At 55.2% G+C, this 14,268-nt stretch overlaps 5 protein-coding genes across 5 annotated transcripts; 2 read left to right on the top strand and 3 right to left on the bottom strand.

The window, feature by feature from the left end:
* Positions 1–545: 545 nt before the first annotated feature.
* GNI_015870 (putative ABC transporter) lies at positions 546–5,756 on the bottom strand (the record flags this gene model as incomplete). Its single annotated transcript, XM_011130675.1, has 1 exon — positions 546–5,756. One exon carries the CDS (start codon positions 5,754–5,756, stop codon positions 546–548), a length of 5,211 nt encoding a protein of 1,736 aa, XP_011128977.1.
* A 27-nt stretch (positions 5,757–5,783) lies between these two features.
* On the bottom strand, positions 5,784–7,604 carry GNI_015860 (hypothetical protein; the record flags this gene model as incomplete). Its single annotated transcript, XM_011130674.1, has 1 exon — positions 5,784–7,604. One exon carries the CDS (start codon positions 7,602–7,604, stop codon positions 5,784–5,786), a length of 1,821 nt encoding a protein of 606 aa, XP_011128976.1.
* Positions 7,605–8,709: 1,105 nt separating this feature from the next.
* GNI_015850 (histone H2B) lies at positions 8,710–9,087 on the bottom strand (the record flags this gene model as incomplete). Its single annotated transcript, XM_011130673.1, has 1 exon — positions 8,710–9,087. One exon carries the CDS (start codon positions 9,085–9,087, stop codon positions 8,710–8,712), a length of 378 nt encoding a protein of 125 aa, XP_011128975.1.
* A 139-nt stretch (positions 9,088–9,226) lies between these two features.
* On the top strand, positions 9,227–9,652 carry GNI_015840 (histone H3; the record flags this gene model as incomplete). The annotated part of the gene is made up of 1 exon (XM_011130672.1): positions 9,227–9,652. One exon carries the CDS (start codon positions 9,227–9,229, stop codon positions 9,650–9,652), a length of 426 nt encoding a protein of 141 aa, XP_011128974.1.
* A 380-nt stretch (positions 9,653–10,032) lies between these two features.
* Positions 10,033–14,176, top strand: GNI_015830 (hypothetical protein; the record flags this gene model as incomplete). Its single annotated transcript, XM_011130671.1, has 1 exon — positions 10,033–14,176. A coding segment is annotated over one exon (4,144 nt), but the record flags the coding sequence as incomplete, so codon positions are not given.
* Positions 14,177–14,268: the final 92 nt, after the last annotated feature.

The following is a 14,268-nucleotide window of genomic DNA, read 5'->3' as shown; positions in this document are numbered from 1 at the left end:
CGCCTCCATCGTATTCGAATGCCTCTGCTGATGCTTTGTTCGACTTTTCGTGGGCCTGATCCGTCTTGCGACGTGGTGGCGTTACCACAGGAGCCAGGATCTTTATCATCGGACCTGCCACCGCCACCGCCCAGTGTGTCGGTTCTAAGAGCCGGAGTGCGTCAAGCAAGTCAGTCGCTCCATCAGGAACAGGAACACTCGTGCTTCTCAAGAAACTCAAACCGTAATAAACAGTCTCGGCATCATTCGCAGAGAGGGTTGTCGGAATCTCAAACGCACTCCACTCCATGTTGCAATAATTATTTCGTTTTTTTTATTTCAGACAAAATCCTTTCCTTCTGCGGGTGAGCCGGGCGCAGCGGGACTCGAACTCGGGGGATCCCAGTATCTGTTCCTTGCATGGTTGTGTTTGCGCCCGACGGCTGTCTGGTCGGGAAACAGTGTGTGTTGTTACAAAAAGGCTGCGCTGGTCCAGGCTGCTGACGTCTTCTTCGATGTTATTCTTCCGGCGCCTTTTTCTGATGTCTTTTCACTGGGTGTCTGTGTTAGTCTGTTGTGTAGTACATGTCGTGGAATTGGGAGGAGGGGTCGTCGAGAAGTTGTTGCGGGTTTCCTTGTTCGAAGATGTCTCCGTCGGCCATGACAATGATGCGGTCGTAGTCGACTACGGTCTTGAGTCGGTGAGCGATGGTAAGGACCGTAGTGTCCTTAAACTCTGTCCTTAAACACTGCTGAATAAGAGCGTCCGTTTGCGGGTCGACCGCACTGGTGGCTTCATCGAGCAGGAGTATCTGGGCCTTCTTGATTAGGACTCTCGCAAGGCAGAGGAGTTGTTTCTGTCCCACAGAAATGTTCTGGCCGTTTTCTGTGACGTGATAGTCGAGTCCGTCGGGTAAGCTTTCCACGAAGGATCTGAGGCACGCTTTCTCCAAAACCTCCCAGAGGGTCTGGTCATCGGCTCTGTTGAAGGGGTCGAGATTGGAGCGAATGGTGCCTGTGAATATGACAGGGTCTTGGGGAATAATAGATAGCTCATTCCGCAGTCCGTCCACTGGATAGTCCAGAATGTTCCGGCCGTGGACAAAAATTTCGCCCTGAGTGATCTCGACCATACGCAACAGACATACTAACAAAGAACTCTTGCCCGCCCCCGTACGACCAACAATACCCACCTTCTCGCCGCGCGCAATGCTGAAGCTCACGTTCTTCAGTGCAAATGGCAGCTCCGGACGGTACCGAAGCGCGACCGACTTGAACTCTACCATGCCCAAATAAGCCGGGTCGAGGTCAGCCAACGCCAGGTCCGGCTCAATAAAAGAGGTGCTTCGCACACTGCTTCCACCGCGCACACTGCTGCCTTTCCGACGGCTCAGACGCCGCCTGAGGGAGCCCCTCGGGTTTTCTAACGTTTTGGAGCCATAGTCTTCCTGTGGACAGGCTTCGTCATCGTCGTACTCTAGCACGCGTTCGACGGCAATGATGTCCGTCTCACGGTCACCGGACATCCGCACTAGCCAATTCAAGGCGCCCGTCACGTTGATGGCGTAACTGAGCGCTAAGCCGGCCTTGCCGCCACTGAGTTGGGAGCGCAGCAACACACAAAACAGACCCACGCAGACCACGATCAGGGTGCCAAGGCTCTCGAGTCGGACCGCTAGCCAGCGGTTGCTGGCTACGTAGACATAGGCGGCGCTGAGGTTCTCGTCCAGCCATTTGAGGTGGATGCCCAAAAATTGGCTGGTCGCGCGCATCGCTCGAATGGTCTTCGCACCATCGAGGCTTTCCGCAAAGTGAGTGAACACGGGAGAGCGCGAGACGCTGTCGATGCGCTTGAACTGCCGCGCCACCGACACGTACAACCGCTCGATCAATACGTACACACCCAGCGTTGGCACAATCACTGCAATCATGACCGGTATTACGATGGCGATCGCCACAATTACACCAGCTACTTGTGCCGCCATCACCAAGAAGGAGTACATAGTCATGGCTAGGGACTCGTCAATGGTGTACAGGTCCTTCGAAAACTTATTGCTCAACCGCCCAATCGGATTCGTCTCGAAGAAGTGAACGGTAGCGTGCAAGACGCGGTACAACATCCGGTCGTGGAACACACGCGCGGCGGTCTGGGAAACGTACACCACCATCATGTTCCCGCAAATGGTAAACAACAGGTATCCGGCTTGCAGTCCTCCGTATGCTCCAAGACCTGTACGGAGCGGTACTGTCGCCACTTCGTCTGACCAGTGGGACAACCAAAAGTTGCACCCCACTGAGGCCGTGTATGACAAGGCTATCAACAAGCACATCGTACAAAACGCCCAGTAGCCACCGCCTGCACGCATGTACGCCAAGTACACCTCACGACCCACCTTACCCTCCTTCATCATCTCCTGCTCCACCAACGTCTTCGGCTTGACCGACTCCCTAGCGTCCTCCTTTAGATTTGGTTCCAGCTCTTCTACCTGTAAGGAACTCAACTCCACGGAGACCGAAGACTCGCGTATTGAAGCGGCCAAAATCGAATTGGAAGTTCGCGGAGTTCGCAGCGCCTCTTCAGTCAAACCTTCTAGCATTCCGGACGGCGAACGAGATGGAGAATGAGAGACGGAACGGGCTGAAATAGAACCGTGTAAAATGCTGTTGCTACGTTCCCCAGCACGTCTGGCAGGGGTGGCGGCGTCGTTGTCAGCCTCTTGAGCATCCTGCGTCGCAGGAGTTTCTTCGTCTGCGAGAGCCTTGAAAACGGGGTGCATACTGGCTTCTGCAAGGTTAGGGAACTCCAGAGGATCCAGTCCTGGTCTAAGCATGACGATTTTTGAGGCTGCTCCCAAGCATTCGAATCGATGCGTGGCGAGAATGATAGCCTTATCCTTGAGCACACCACGAATAACGTGTCTATAGATATGTGCTGCAACATGCGTATCGACCGCACTCAATATGTCATCAAGCAAGTACACATCCGCATCAAAGTACACCGCTCTGGCTAGCGCAATTCGTTGCTTCTGACCACCCGACAAATTGACTCCTCTTTCTCCAATTTCTGTCAAGTCTCCGTCGGTCAAAATCGCAAAATCCGATTCGAGCGCACACGCTTTTACAACCTTCTGATACCATCCCGCATGGTAAGGACGCCCAACTAAAATGTTTTCGCGAACACTTCCCGAACGGATCCACGCGGTTTGAGTACATAAGGCTACATTACCATGGAGACTTACACTTCCATCCGTACATTCTAACTCAGAAAGGATTGCCTGGAATAATATCGATTTACCACATCCAGTACGGCCCACCAGTGCTACCATCTCGCCCATGCACACCTCCATATTCAGGTGGCGGAACAATATTGTCTTTTGCACACCTGGGACGTCGGGGTCCTCATCAGAACTACCAATGCTTCCACCACTGCTACTAATGGAGCGAGAGTTGATGAACAATTTGCCGTCCGAGAAGCTACCGGCTTTCATACCACTCGCAGCCACCCTGCCATCACCCTTACCAAGCTCACTCTCGCCAGTTTTGCCATCATTGCTCTTTTGAGTCTTGATCCGGTCGAATGCTACCGACAAGTTCACGCAGGATACGCCCACTTGTGTATCCGGATCCAGTGGCAGAGCAGGTCGCTTAGTGAGCTCGGGGAGCGCAAAGAACTTTTGCAGTCTTCGCATTGTCACTATTGTCTCCGCCAGGGACATGATGACATTCGGTAGCATGAATAGAGGGAACCGTAATCGGTCGAACAGAGCCAGCGAGGTGAATGCAATTGCGGGAGTCAGTTCATGGTGTAGAGCCGCGGAGAAGATACTGAAACTGACAATGGCTACCAGGACCGGAATGGCGGAAACGAAAAACCTGGCACACAACATGTTGATCTGGGTATACATAAGTTGAGTAAGTTCCTTAGTCCGGATGCTGTGAATCAGCTCTCTCATGGGGTCTTCCCATGCATAGACCTTCACTGCGCGGATTCCCTGGATGGTTTCGTTCGTAGCTCTAAGTCTTTCATCTTTGAGAGCCATGACTTGCTTCTGCAGCTTTTTCGTGCGTCTGGTGATCAAAGAAGTGAAGGGGATAGACAGCGCCATGACCGCAATGCCACCGAAGGACGATGGACCCAGCTGCTTGTACAACATCACCGCAATAATCACGATCTGATACGGAGCGAACCATAATACCTGAACGTAACCCATCAAGTCGCCCATACGCTGGGCATCCGTTGACATCAAGTTTATAGTCTTACCAGATGTAAACTCCTGTGATTCAGCCACCGACAACTTGCTCGAATCCACCTTCAACGCTTTCACATACACAGCCGTACCGATCGCCGATCTGATACGCACACCACAAACCATCATAATGTTGAAGTACTGGTGCAGAATCATCGTCTCCGATACCGCATCAATCGCCAACAACAGCACCAGGAACAAACCCCGCGACTTGCTATCCTCACTTGACATGTACTCCACCACCAAATTCAAGATCTGTACGTCCAGCAAATTCAACGAATCGTTCGCCAACTTCAGTAAAGCAGCAAAGAAGAAACTCGGCATCAGAAAACGTGCTACAACGTGAGCAAACTTCCAAATGTTCTGTCCAGCAGCTACTCGCGCTATCTCCGTACCGTCATCCAACGACACACTACTTCCCACGCTCTCGGCCGATCCAACTCGCTCGGCCGATCCAACTCGCTGTGTCGAGTCATTGTCTCGCTCAGGGGTACCGCCGCCGCCGCCGCCCTCTTGGCCGGCGCCACCGCCGCCCTCTTGACGGGAGCCACCGCGCTCAGTGCGATGACGAAGGTTGATATGCCGCTTCCAAAGATGGTCGAATCTTGAGAAAACAACATAACCTCGCTCGTCGTCCCGCAGCCGGTAGATATCGTCTTGTAGGAGCTTGTTCTTGCGGCCCTGCCGTATCAGCCTTTCCAGCCACGTAAAGGTCAATGTGGAAAAGAGGTTTGCTGTGGCCTGCGGACACTGAGGCTTCTTCGTCGGAGGCGCTACGTAGCGAAGGTCGTCGTCGAAACTGTCGTTGAGGGCGCTGCGCAAATCCTCGCGAACCCGGTTCTCGCGCACAAACAAATATAGCGCCACGAGAGAGGTCAATATACACACACTGTCCACGATCAATTCAAAGACTGTCAAAGTCGGGTTTATCGACTTGTCGAAGTTCTTCGCCACGACCGCCATATGAACCAATAAACACGCCAGCATCAGCAACCAAAACCCCAGCATTATCCATTCCCGTGCTACTCGCCGACCTCCACGCATCTCCACCGTGTAGGCAGACCGGTTGCACTCACGTCTGTAAAACTCTATGGCCCCCAGTCCCGAAGCGGCGACTGAAAACAAACCGAACGTATCCTTCATCGGCTGGCTCTCGTACTTCTCGCTACCGATCAGTAACGCCACCGCCGACGACAAGGATACCAGTACCATGAACCCAGCCATCGCTTGTCGCCAAATCGCAAACGGCGTCTTCTCCACAGCAGCCACCTTCCCGAAAGACCGGAACCCGTCGCGCACACGGACCCCCTCTCCCGCCGAGGAAGCCGGGGACAGATCGTCGTCGTCTTCTGCCGAGGCAATCAAGGGACTATCCAAGCTGTCTTCAACATCACCTGGCACCCCCCTCCGAACCGCAGACTCGTTCTGCTTGACGCCTCCGACCACCAACAATAGCCAACCGAACAGCAAATATGCTAACGGAGCCAACGGCAGCACGCACACCAACCACGTCGTGCCCGTACTCAACATGGGGGACCTCAAAATTTTTATTCCCCCCTACTGAACCAACCGCTCAAGCACGTACCGTCCGTTGGCCCACCGGTACGACCACCCGCGCTGCGTAGCCGTATGGTTCACCAGCATAGAGCTAGAACCGTAGTGCCACTGCCGGTCATGGCTGGTCGGCTCGAACAACGAACTATCAGGAAGAAACAGTTGGGCTTCCACGGCCATGTGAGTATGGCCGCTTCCAACGGGCCGACCCGTGACCACGGCCGCGGGCGAAACCGCTGCGGGAGAAGCAGCTGGAGCATTGGGCACCGTGGCAATGACGGGATCTGCTGACGTCGAACCACGAGGTGAGTTGCTGTTGCTCGGACCCTTGGGGCCTACCGTAGTGTATGCAGCCGCATCCGGAGGAAGAGGTGATTTGGAGCCCGTAAGGGCCTGTAGCTTCTGCGCAGCGGCCGCAATCTGCAATGCGGCCTCCTTGGTCGCTTTCATAGTCTCCTGGTGCTCGAGACATAACCGGAGTTCATCCGTCAGAGGATTTTTGCGGTAAGAGTCATTCAGCTCCGCCAAAATTCTACCTTTGCGAGAACCAGATCCCCTGGGGGAAGAACCCTTTGGGGTTCCCTTTGAGGTCGGCTCGGTTTGTGCGCCTCGGCTGAACTTAGCCACAGGAGGAGCCTTGGCTTCTGCTTGTATGGACATCAAGCTGTCGAGGTCATGCGCCATCCTCGTTATTTGGCTTTGCTTCTGAGAACACTCCCTGCGCAGATTCTGCACTTGGCTTTGCAAAGCATCGTAGTCTTGCTTCTTTTGCTGAACAAGCTCTTTCTGCTGCTCTAGCTCTCGCGCGGCGGCAACCCGCTGATTCTCCGACAGTTGGTAGCAATCCGGACACTCGCTTAAATCATGGCGATGAGGAGGTCGGAGACGCAGCTGCTCCAACTCGCTGCGGGCCTCATTTAATTGCGCTTCCAAGCCCTCAGCCGGCTTGAATGATGCCAGTAGGAGTTCCTGCTGCTTTAACGCGCTTTGCAACTGGGTGTTTTCATCCTGAAGTCTCAGCAAATCTCGCTGCGCCTCCAGAAAATCTGTGTGCACGCGCGCGCTATATTCTTCTTTTTCATTTATTAGAGCTTTTAATTGCTCGATTTGAGCATCTCCTTCCATATTGTGACGCTCCAAGGGAGCTAGTTGGCTTTTTAGCTCTCGGAGCTCCTCTTCGTATTGGACAACCATGTCGACGTGCTTCTTAGCAATAGATTGTGTTACAGAAGGAGCGTAGCCGACCAGAGTTTCATCCGACTCATCCGGCTCGTGCGAGGAGATTCTTGTAGCTGGTTCTTGTTTGGATTTGGTAGTTTCCCCCTTGGAATGCCCGTCAGTTGACCTGCCGGTGTCCTCTTTGAGATGTCCGTGGGTTTTGTTGGATGATAGGATTCCTTTGAGGTGACCCTGAATGCCTTTGCTGGTGTGTGTCTCGGCTTTGTTCCTTCCCTCGGTTGCATTACGTCCCTGTGGTTCTTTACCAGTCAGATCTTTGTTGTTTGGCAAATTGGACGTCTTGATGGGTTGGCCGAACGCTGCAGCTCGACTGGCGATGGAGCCAGTTGGGAAAGAGGATGCGTCAGGTTGTTGCGGAGAAGATGGAAAGGACGATTTAGGGTTTGCCGAAACGGGGGTATGAGGAGAAGCAACGGAGCTGTGTGGAGAGGCAGGCAGTGATCCAGACCCCATGGTGAGAACAGAGTTCTTTTTCGACAGCGAGGACTTGGTGAAGGGGATTTTGAATTTGAGTTTCTTCATTAGGCCTTTCTTCTTCTTCGCTCTTGCGCTTACCACGGACTCGGACTCAGTGTCCTCATGCATCTCTGACGATGAAGTCTCAGAGGAAGGGCTGCTTTCCGACTCTGCTGCTGCGCTCCCAGTTTGGCCCGTGGCAAATTGTTTCGACGGACTGTTCGATGTTGCGACTCTGCCAAAGGATCTCGTTGACGGCTTCAGGTTTGGTGGCGGAGCCACTCGTGATAAAGGCGCTGGTCTGTACACCGCTTTGGTTTCATGGTGTCCTTCCGCGTCAGAGTGCAGGTTTGTTTTGATCGCAGGAATGTCGGAAAAAGGATCGCCTACCGAACTCCGCTCTTCTTCCGAGCTGTGCCGGGACGTGTTATAACCGGACGGGGTGGGAGACGTTCCAACGTCGGAAGTACCAACGCCAGACGTTGCGGATCGTTGTGCCATACTAGATGCGAGAGTCGAGGTCGGCTGGTTGGACTCTTGGTGTTCCGACGTTCGGTTGGAAGTGAAGACTTCGGAGACATACTCAGAAGCAAGTTGACTGGAAACGGGCTGACTGGAAGCAAGTTGGCTAGAGCCGAGTTGGCTGGAAGCAAGTTGGTTCGAAGCGAGCTGGTTGGAAGCAAGTGGATTGACTGGAGGGGATTCATTTTTGTGGGCGGGTGGAGGCCGGTAGTTTTCCAGAGAGCCTGAGAATTTGGGCAGAATGACCGCACGCGTTTTTCGCCGGATATTTGCCCGTCTCGCACCGATGGCAGCTCGAGCTTGTTCTTCGCCGACCTGGGTGTCGACCGGCTCGTTCGCAGCGGAGCTTTCAGACGGAGTTGCCGAGCCCCGCTTCGGCCGAGCCCCGAACGTGGATTCCAGGTGGCGGGTGGAAATATCCATAATGTGGTGCCCCTGGGTGCAGCTATTATATGACGGGAATTCTCCGTCTGACTGGGCCGGCCGTTTGGGAAGTCTCGGGATGTAAAGGAAATCTAGCCAACCCATTTGTGCAGAAATGCAGTCAGTCTGCAGATGTCTGGTTATGGTCACGGTGCCCTTATACATACCCAATCTAGACGGAGGACCAATTACAGGGTGGGGTGAATGATTGAATATTCTTTAGTTCAGGCTTCGAGTGAAGCTCTTTGTGTCATTCGTTCTTGATTTTGTATATCTATCTAAAACATGGCTAGGCAGCGTTTCCGTAGTGGGTGACGGCCTTGGCCCCCTCGTTGGTAGCGTGCTTGGACAGCTCTCCGGGGAGGATAAGACGGACGGCGGTTTGGATTTCGCGAGCCCCAAGTGTTTTAGTCTTGGTGCGCTTGCAGAGGTTGCTGGCTTCATCGCAGATTCGCGAGAAGTTGTCGAGTACGAAGCTGTGTACAATGCTCATCGCTTTGGACGTGATCGTGAGGTCGGTGTGGACGTTCTTGAGCAACTTGTTAATGTAGGTCACGTATTTGCCAGTAACATGCTTCCTCTTCCTCTCGCCGCCAGTGGCCACCTTCTTGGAAGCCACCTTCTTCGAAGCAACCTTCTTCGTGGCTATCTTCTTGTCAGCTGCCATTGCTTTGGTTGTACTTTTTCCTGTAAGTTTAAATCTGCTCGGAAAAGCGGGCTTTTATTCGAGACGCGCGGACGCGTCCTCCCCTACGGTCGTGTTTTCCAAGATTTAATAAATTTAAGGTTTACTTTCTCATCTACCAATGTCCAAGACTAACCGTGTGGCTCGCAAGTCGACTGTTTCTGCCAACAAGGCGCCCCGCTCCAGCAAGTCCTTGTCAACCAAGGCTGCCAGGAAAGCTGTTTCCGGCACCGTCGCCGCCTCCAAGAAGCCTCGTCGCTTCAAGCCCGGCGTTGTTGCTCTCCGTGAAATCCGCAAGTACCAGAAGTCTACCGAACTTCTCATCCGCAAGCTGCCTTTCCAGCGTCTGGTCAAGGAAATTGCCGCAGAATACAAGTCGGAATTGCGCTTCCAGTCCTCCGCCGTCTTGGCTCTCCAAGAGGCCTCTGAGGCTTACCTCGTCGGTCTCTTCGAAGACACCAACCTCTGCGCCATCCACGCCAAGAGAGTCACCATCATGCCCAAGGATATTGGTCTCGCCCGGAGGATCCGTGGCGAGAAGGTCTAAATAACCTCTAAAAGATAGTTACCCTTTCGCCCAAAAGAAACGAGAGAAACAAAGAAACGTAGGTCTCACTCGAGACCCGTCAACTCATAATTACTTTGAGCCAGACAATTTAGTAACCGGGAGGGCAATTAGCTCCACTAAAGTATGCACCAAAGGGTATGTGCGTAAAGCACGTGTGCGTGGATCCAGGTCCAGGTTTCAACTGTGTCTATCTGGGTCCAAGATGTGCGGCTCTACGCTGCTGGGTTTTAATTCTACTCAAACTGACTTGAAATAATCGCTAAAATGGCGTGATGCCTAAAGGTGTGTCGTCGGGCGGCTATAAATACGTAGTTGGTGTATGTGGGGATGTGGGAGTAGTGGGAGTTTTTGTTAAAAATATGGGCAAGGCAGGCCGATGGACGGCACAAGAGACCTTCAGTGGATTATTGGACATACTGAAGAACCGTGTGCAGCATGAGAATTTGGAGGTGTTGCTGCGTACACACCAGGAGCACAGTTATGATGTGGGGTACACGGCACAGTATATTCGCGAGGCCATTGGCGGGGACAGTGAGGCGTGTCCCGCTTACTGGGCGAGCTTGAGTTCGACTGACTTGCTAAGGAAAAGCAGCTTGAAGCGGCACTTCAATTTGTTGGTCCGAACAGTGGGGCTTTCGGTCGACCATTCCATGCAGCTGGAAGTAACCAGCGACCGAGTGTGCTCAGCTCTCGTCCTCTTCGAGCTGGGGTCGCAGCTGAACCTCTCCAGAAATGTAAGACAATATATGATTCGGGACATCGGAACGCAGGTCTGCCGCTACATGTCTGCCGCCGCCAGACAATCTGGGGCTCTCGCGCCCGGCCCGCACCAAGAACCGATCTCTACGGCGGCCACTGGACCCGACAGTGTAGGCGGGAGAACGCCTGGACTCGTGGGAAGTGTAGCCGGAGGTGGTAACTCCGTACCTAGCGCAACGGGAGGCGCTGGCGCAACGGGAGGCGCTAGCACAACGGGAGGCGCTAGCGCAACGGGAGGCGCTAGCGCAACGGGAGGCGCTAGCGCAACGGGAGGCGGCTCCGCAGCTGGAGGCGCTAACTCACCATTACCCGTATCACGTTTACTGCCGAACATCGCGCTGGAACAAGTTGTGCCTGCCACGCCAGTCTCGTCCGCTCTACGCAGAGGCTCACTACCTCCGCCAAGTGTTGCGGATATGGGAGGGGGGCGCAGCCTATCCAAGGCAGAGCTGCTGACGACGTGGCTCACGGATTTGGAGCTGAAAGCGGATTGTTTGTTCTATCTGCTTTCAGGAGCCACGGACGGGAGCGTTGCGAACCAGACGAATGACAACCTACCAGAAAATTTGAGGCGGAGCGTAAATCTCGACGACGACGAGGTCGTGGACCCCGCGGAAATGAAGATCTTGAAGGACACTCAGCGGATACAGGAATCGGTACTATGGGTCTTGTTTAATCCCGCGCTGTCCTTTCATGCGATGCTATCCTTTTTTGAATCCATGGAAGATATCGCCAGCAATCTCCATAACTTTTGTAGCAAAGTATCCAAGGATATCAGCCACTCAAGAGGAGCTATGCAGGACCTCATTTCAAGCGTTTTAATGACATTGTCGCTCATCGATCGCACGTTTCTTCTACCCACCGACGCACCTTTGCTGACCACGAGTCTCGAGTCGATTGCACAACCCTCATGGGGTAAGAACGACTACTGGCTCTCGAGACTTTGGCAAAACAGCATCAAGGACATGCTTCTCACTCCTACTGGGCCTGGAGGGGCTTTAGTGACGGGTCACAACATTACTATCAACGGGCCAGGTGCTGGCCTGCTCAGATTCATGAATGCGCCAGTTCTGGCCCCAGAGACAAAGGAGGCGCTCATTTGCGTGCTCTTTCAGATAACAGATACGGTGCGCACACACGTGTGCGAAACATTTGCGCTGCCAGAATTTGGGATCGGACCTGCAAAAAATGGGCTCTTGAACTGTCATCCTCGAGACCTTGGCAAGTGCACCGAAAAAATCAAACACGCCTTTGTACTAGCCAGACTTTTAGGCTGCGTGATACAAATCTGCCTAAGCCGCTCGCAAAACACTGCTGAGGTTGCTGCCAGGCTCTTCAAAACGGTGGGTGCGAGCGTCAGAGAACTGCTGCCATTGTACGAGCATGTTTGTGTTGCTGTCGAAACCGCTCTGTCCACGTGGCCCTGGGGCTCCGACAATGCAAAGGTTGTTCACCAACGGTCTCTCCTCTACCGGGCCGGTGGAGGCCGACCTGCCGGGCTCGGCCTCGGGGACGGAGAGAAGTTGCGTATGCCCTGGCCCGAAGCCATCACGGACGTTGTTTTGATGTGTGAAATGAGTCAGCCAAACGAGACCTTTCACCAAGACGCAGCCGAGGACGATTCAGCTGACCCGAGAATGACAGGAGAAATCCGCCAAACGGCGAAGGGAACAGATCAGGGAGAGAAAGAAGAAGGAAATGATATAACTTGCCCACTAGACACTTGCTCTCTAGGCACATTCATTCGACCGGAACTGGTTTCCAGGTATTTCCATCGCGTTGGAGGGACGCCCACGGTATCGGTCTGGGTGCGACGAGTGTACGACTGCCAGAGAGACACCACTTCTACGTCCTGTGGCGACTTAAGCTTGTTGTCCACGAGACCTATTACTAGCTTGGGAAATGCTGGCTCTCTTCTGGAGTCTCTGAGCACGGGAGGGTACCGAGGGGCGTATTTGGTGCAGGGCTGTGACAGAGACGTCAGCCAGACCAACCAAGCGCTCGGGCTCATAAATGTGCAAGCCCAAGGGCCCGCTGACAGCACCTCACCCGGCACCTCACTAGGCACCTCGCCCACCGCCGACAGCCCAGCAGCCGGTCCCGGTGCGGGATACAGTCCGAGTGCGGCCAGGCGGAGCCCGGCCGATCCAAATGCAACCAGTGCAAGTGCAGGCAGTCCGACTGCGGCCAGTCCAAGTGCGGCCAGCCCAAGTGCAGCCAGTCGTCGGTCGGCGTCGCCATCCGCAGGGGGTCCGGCGTTGTTGGTGGTTGGTGGCGCTTACGCGTTGGCGGCGGAGAGGTTTGTGTTGTGTCCACCGGCGCCGACCCAGGTGAAGAACTGGTTGCAGCGTTACCACCCGGGACCGGTGTCTGCGGAGGAGTTGGAAAGCCGGAACGGTTGTCAGCGACAGTGGTTGGCTGCGGTGTTGGAGTTGCACGAGGCGACGGCGTCTGCGGCGCTGAGGGCGTGTGAGGCGTGTGTCGACCCGGGCATTAAGAAGATCGTGAACGAACACGTGCGCGTCTACCATAACAGTTTATTCCGGAAGGTGTACAGCACGTTGTTGCCGTTTGAGTTGCCGCAGATGCTGCTCCGGCGGCTGCGCGCGACCTCGACCATTCCCTTCCAGACCGCATTCGGTTCCCAGGTGAAGACGGCGGAGACGCGTGTACCGCTGCAGCGCCTGCTCTGCTCCGGCGCGCAGGGCCGCGGCGCTTCCGCGACCGTGCCGAACCTCTCGCTGTTGGCCGCCGACGCTGAACTACACTGCGCCTCACGCGCTAAGACGGACCTCGAATTGCCGGTTAGCGCACCTACACTTTCTTACCTGGACCGCAGACCCGACGTCGACCAACCCACCGACGCCCTCACCGTGCCCAGTGTGGTCGGTAGCGACTGGCGCATTTTTGACGACTGCGGCCAGGGTGGCGCGGAGGGCGCCACAGAGGGTGGCGCAGAGGGCGCCGCAGAGGGTCCTGTGCCGAGTCGCGTGTCGAGTCGCGGGTCAAGTCTCGGGAATGTGTCGAGAATGGTGGCGTTGGCGGGCCTGAGCGGGACGATGTTGCTGGAGGGCATGGCGCTGCAGGCGGCGTTCCCGTGCCGGATTCCGGTGACGAGTCTGTCTACGGAGTTGTTTGCGACGGTGTGTTGTGCGCTGTTGCGGCAATACCTGCGATTGTTGCCTTCGCTGGCGGTGTATCGTGGTGGGCAGATGGTGGCGATGGTGGAAACGATGCTGAAGGGACTGAAGGCGGTGCTGGACCACTGCGCCTCCCTGGGACGCAGTCTGGCTACGGACCTGCACCGTGTGGTGGCCGAGGGTCGTGCCGTGGTGCGTTTCCTGCAGAGTCTGCGCCGCACGGACTCATTCGCGACCGGGCTTCGAACCGATTCGGCGGCGAATCTGTTGCGGACGCACAGCACGGGGAGCGTGGCGCGTGCGGGTCAGCTGTTGCATCGTTCGCGATCTAAGGACAGCAGTGCGGCGTCGCGGCTGCCGACGTTGCGGACGCGCGAAGGCAGCAAGGACGGGTTGCGGAGTCGCGACGGGTTGCGGAGCACGGACAGTGCAGTGGGGGGAGCGGAGACGTGGGTGGAGGTGCGAGAGTTGCCGAGTCTGACACTCTTTGCTTACCCGCAGCTGCCGTTGCGTGTGCACGCTTTCCTCACGGTGAACACGGTGCCTGGTTTGAAGGCGGTGGACGACGCGACGCACTGTTGGGCTTCGCCGATGCTGCAGCCGCGTTCGGCGCACATGTTGATCGCGCTGGATGGCGTGCCGCTGGAGCGCAGTTCGTGGTGGAAGATCGCCGTCACGGAGCCGGCGAGTTGCCAG

Source organism: Gregarina niphandrodes, assembly GCF_000223845.1.
Source record: "Gregarina niphandrodes unplaced genomic scaffold scaffold00002, whole genome shotgun sequence".
Classification (NCBI taxonomy): domain Eukaryota; phylum Apicomplexa; class Conoidasida; order Eugregarinorida; family Gregarinidae; genus Gregarina; species Gregarina niphandrodes.
The sequence above is the reverse complement of the archived record's forward strand: the minus strand, read 5'-3'. Positions and strand labels throughout refer to the sequence as shown.